This window comes from Merops nubicus, unplaced genomic scaffold (assembly GCF_000691845.1).
Source record: "Merops nubicus isolate BGI_N331 unplaced genomic scaffold, ASM69184v1 scaffold34184, whole genome shotgun sequence".
Lineage (NCBI taxonomy): Eukaryota > Metazoa > Chordata > Aves > Coraciiformes > Meropidae > Merops > Merops nubicus.
In genome coordinates, this window is record NW_008606875.1 from 1 (window position 1) to 4,466 (window position 4,466).

Here is a 4,466-nt window from a genome sequence, read left to right on the forward strand (position 1 = left end):
GGTGAGACCACACCTTGATTACTGTGTTTGGTTTTGGTCCCCTCACTACAAAAGAGACACCAGGACGCTGGAGCTGGTCCAGAGAGGGGCAACTAAGCAAGTGAAGGGCCTAAGTTTTATGAGGAGCGGCTGAGAGAACTGGGGCTGTTTGGAGAATAGAAGGCTCAGGGGACACCTTATTGCTCTCTAAAACTACCTGAAAGGAAGTTGTAGAGAGCTGGATGCCTATCTCTTCTCACAAGTACCAGAAGAAATGGCCTCAAGTTGCTCCAGGGGAGGTTTAGGTTGGATATGAGGAAACATGTCTTTGCTGGAAGGATTGTCAAGCATTGGAACAGGCTGCTGAGGGAAGTGGCTGAAACGTCAACTTGTGTAGATATGGTGCTTTGTGATATGGGTCAGCCGTGGACTTGGTAGAGTTAGGTAGGTGGTTGGACTTGATGCTCTTGAGGATCTTTTGCAACCTAAACTATCCTATGGTTCTACGACTACTGAAATGCATCCCTGTCTTCAAAAAAGACTGTCTCTTCCTTAAGGACTCTGACATACAAAGATGAGACCCCTGGCACGTCCTAAAGCTCCTGTAAATCGTTGGACTATGAGCGAGCGCCCCTAAGGAAGTATCACTGCCGACTTGTTTCGTACTTGCACTAAGCCCACTCTTGACCCCTACTCCAGACAGGATGCAGGGACAGATGCACCTTTGGTCTGATCCAACAAGAACATTTCTCTGTTCTTACATTTGCTCTGGGACTGGCAACCAGTGCTTTAGGTGCCGATACGGGAGAGGCAAAGCTAAGTCTGATTGCCTTGCCTTAGGGAGCAGCAAACGACTGCCCGTGAGCTCTGCCCACCACCCCTCCCCTGAGTTTTTAGAGCAGCAGCGCCTGCAAGCGAGACGCTTCAGTCAGCCACAGGGCCACAAGAGTCTCTGTGCCATATGTTGATGTATGCCAATTCTTATCTCCCAGTTGCCTTCCCCCTCAATGCTGATGACGACGATGATAAGATCGTGGGAGGCTACACCTGCACAGCAAACTCTGTCCCCTATCAGGTGTCCCTGAATTCCGGATATCACTTCTGTGGAGGTTCCCTTATCAACAGCCAGTGGGTCCTGTCAGCTGCTCACTGCTACAAGTCGTAAGTAGAAAAAAGACCCACCGCATTCTTCCGTAACCTGCTTCTTTCTCCCTGTCCCCTTCTAGCAGGAATTCTGAGCTATGTGGTCCAAACGTGTAAGTGACTCCCTTCTGACAGGAGGCCGCCACGGAATGAGTGGCTCGCTCAGGGAGCTGGGTTGAGGCACCACAAGGGGTTTTCCTCTCCCTCAGATGGTTCCGTGGAGGCAGAGCTCTTTCTGAAATGGCAATTTGGTAACCTAGCAGTGAGTTACAGGCCATGATTTCTTAGAAATTGCATTAATCTTGCTAAAACTTATTCAGTGACTGGAGAACAGGAAGACGCACGAGGTCATGGTGACGGCGTGACCTCGCCTTTTTCCAGAACCTTTGTGCAAAGCACTGTTGTACGTTCAGCTTGTGCCTGCTGAATGAGAGAAACCTGCAGAAATTCACCATCTGTACTGGGGGTGGGTGAGATCTCAGCGTGGATCCCCAGGACCTAGTGCAGGACAAGAGAGCTACCACGATAGCAGTGTTGAAGAGAGTGCATGTGGTGATGGGGAGGTCCCCCATGACCTGTTGGCAGCAGTACAGTACATGCCATTCCTTCTCTTTTCCAGTCGCATCCAAGTGCAGCTCGGGAAACATAACCTGGCAGTCACAGAATCGACACAGCAGTTCATCAATTCCGCTAAAGTCATCCGCCACTCCGGCTACAGCTCCTCATCGCTGGACAATGACATTATGCTCATCAAGCTTGCCACACCAGCCCAGCTGAACCGAGCTGTCCAAACAGTTCCTCTGCCGACCAGCTGTGTGACCACGGGCACCACATGCCTCATCTCTGGCTGGGGCAACACACTCAGCAGTGGCAGTGAGTATTCTGTGGGAACGCTCAGCATCACAAGGGCCCGGGAGACACTCTTAAGCCCTCACAGTGAACTCCAAACAGCACAGGCTGAAGCGCAGAGAAGCGCTGTGGAACAGGCCTTGCTGAGTGGTCCGTCAGTGTGGCACAGTAACCAGTTAACTGCTTCAAAGGCAAGCCTTTGTAAGGTCCTTCCTCTCGTCCTGTGTTGCAAACATCGAATAAGTTAAGTCCCCCATGGCCTGGCGCTGTCAGCTCTACAGTGCCCAGCAGTAGCAATTTAACCAATGTCAATAGAGTCATCAGTTCTCTGAGAACAAGATCAAAATCTGTGACCGTGGATCTCAAATCACTACAAGAGTGTTCTGTTCTCATAGACCAGTGGCCAGAGGTGTGGGTGGCAACTGGTGTCTGACCCGCTCCTGGTGACCAAACCTGCATCAGAGGAGAAGACGGTTTTCCTGAGGCCCAGGTTTCCTCCAGCGTATGTGCTGCAAGAGTCGCTCTTAGCTCCACACTTGCCAGTTGATGATTTTCTAGGTATCAGAAAAATGACCATGGCTGCAGCGTAGAACGGTGGACCCAGGGGTAGAATCTGTTCCATCTGAACAACAGAAACCCATGCTGTGCTTACAGTTCAGAGGAAAGACGCCTGCTAAACCAGGATGTTCAGTGATTACTTTTCTGCTAAGAAAGATCTCCCCTGGGCTCTGAAATGAACTCGGAGATGTCATCAGCCACCTTTCCCTGTTCTCTTGTAGGTCGGTATCCAGATAAGCTGCAGTGCCTGAAGGCGCCCGTGCTCTCAGCAAGCGACTGCAGCAAGGCCTACCCTGGACAAATTACCAAGAACATGATATGTGTTGGATTCCTGGAGGGAGGGAAAGACTCCTGCCAGGTAAAACATCTGCCTTTCCTTTCCCATCTGTTCCTCTCCTGCCTTTTGCTAGTCGAAGAGCCCATCACGTTACAGCAGCCGCTATGATCACTGCACTGGCACATCCAAACGTTGGTGTTTTGAACAATGGCAGAGACTTAGGGTGAGAGTTGCTTACTGAGTGAGGTGGGGGGGTCTCCCCTCAGTTAGCCATTGTCCCTTTTTTGAGGCAGCAAATACCTCTGCCCGAAGTCTCCACAAGTGAACTATGCCACCTCCTGCACCTTAGGCTACTGAACACGGAGGAGCGCTGCACCAGAGAGTCAGTAGCAATCACAGTGTCTTCAGAGCTCAGGACACAGACGTTCGGTTTGGAGTCAGCAAAAATGGAACAGCCAGCATGGCAAGATCTGGGCAGTCTGGAAAATGAAGACACCTGGCAATTGCTCTGCCTTTTCCATGTGCCTATCTCCATGGAGATATTTGAGAGAATAATGTTTAAGGCACGTGCATCCTTCGCGCCTGCCAAGGACTGCATCCATCAAAACCAGGCAGCTTCCTCATCCTTAGCTGTGGTGCCCTAGAGCCAAAGTAAGGCAGAGTAGCATCAGGAGTAGAGCGGGAGTCAGAAATGACCTTTGTAGAACTTGGGTGCAGAAAAAGTCCAGTGGAGCTCCCTCGAAAGTCAGTGCTTTCTGGGATCTCTGGCTGGTACCAGTTGCTGAGTAGCCGTATCCTTTCTGTGCACAGGGCGATTCCGGCGGCCCCGTCGTCTGCAACGGGCAGCTCCAGGGCATTGTTTCCTGGGGCATTGGCTGTGCGAAGAAAGGCTATCCTGGGGTTTACACCAAGGTTTGCAACTACGTCTCCTGGATCAAAACAACTATGTCTGCCAACTGAGACACTCTCCTGCTATGTGACCTGATTCTTCTCCTCCTCATTTTCTTCTATTTTGAGACTGGACATACAAAAATTACCAAAAAATAAAGACTTTCAGGCACCACTTCTTTGTGCAGCGCTTCTCTGGGTACTTCCGTGGGCTAAGATACGGAGCACAGGGGCAGGGAATGTCGCCTTGGGGAAAAGGTTTTATATCTGCAGCGCCTCTCGGCTAGCAGGGTCTTGGGGGGCTTTGCAGACTCATCTTCAGGAGTCTTTCAGTCGGCCAGTTTTGAAGCAGAACATCTTTTCTGTTTCTCAGCACGTACTCAGGTGCTACAAAACTGCCTAAAACAGCTGGGAGAGTGGGCGGAATCGCACAGGCAGCATCCACCTACTGCAGAAAGCAGCAGGCAGCAACACAAACGCTCCCCATCAACCCCACTCCCACCCCCAAGAGTATGAATGTTCCCTAGTGGAACCTGCCTGAGAGCTCTACTTAGGGAATGGAACTATCTCTTCCTAGGGCTTGTTCGCTTCATGTGCAAGTGCCACTGGGGCTGCTGTCAACACCTTTTTACCCAGGTAGCTGGTTGTGCTGGGCTTCCTTACTTCTCCTGGAAGAGTCAAAAGGGCAGAGATGTTCCTGTGTTCTGGTTTTAACTCCTCCTAATCCCAACTGGCACTGGAATTGAAGCCCATGAAAAAGCTGCCCAAGTTG

The 4,466-nt window shown here is 50.9% G+C and overlaps 1 protein-coding gene across 1 annotated transcript; it reads left to right on the forward strand.

The window, feature by feature from the left end:
- Positions 1–940: 940 nt before the first annotated feature.
- Positions 941–3,766, forward strand: LOC103772453 (trypsin I-P1-like). Its single transcript, XM_008939786.1, has 4 exons — positions 941–1,140; positions 1,742–1,995; positions 2,751–2,887; positions 3,617–3,766. The coding sequence occupies exons 1-4, from the start codon at positions 941–943 to the stop codon at positions 3,764–3,766; spliced, it is 741 nt and encodes a 246-aa protein (XP_008938034.1).
- The last annotated feature ends 700 nt before the right edge of the window (positions 3,767–4,466 follow it).

What these genes read in the sequence shown, in the direction of transcription:
- LOC103772453 (XM_008939786.1), top strand. Translation starts at nt 941, where the DNA reads ATGTTGATGTATGCCAATTCTTATCTCCCAGTTGCCTTCCCCCTCAAT. An exon ending in CAACACACTCAGCAGTGGCA is followed by an intron (nt 1,996 to 2,750) that starts GTGAGTATTCTG and finishes GTTCTCTTGTAG; the next exon opens with GTCGGTATCCAGATAAGCTG. An exon ending in GAGGGAAAGACTCCTGCCAG is followed by an intron (nt 2,888 to 3,616) that starts GTAAAACATCTG and finishes TTCTGTGCACAG; the next exon opens with GGCGATTCCGGCGGCCCCGT.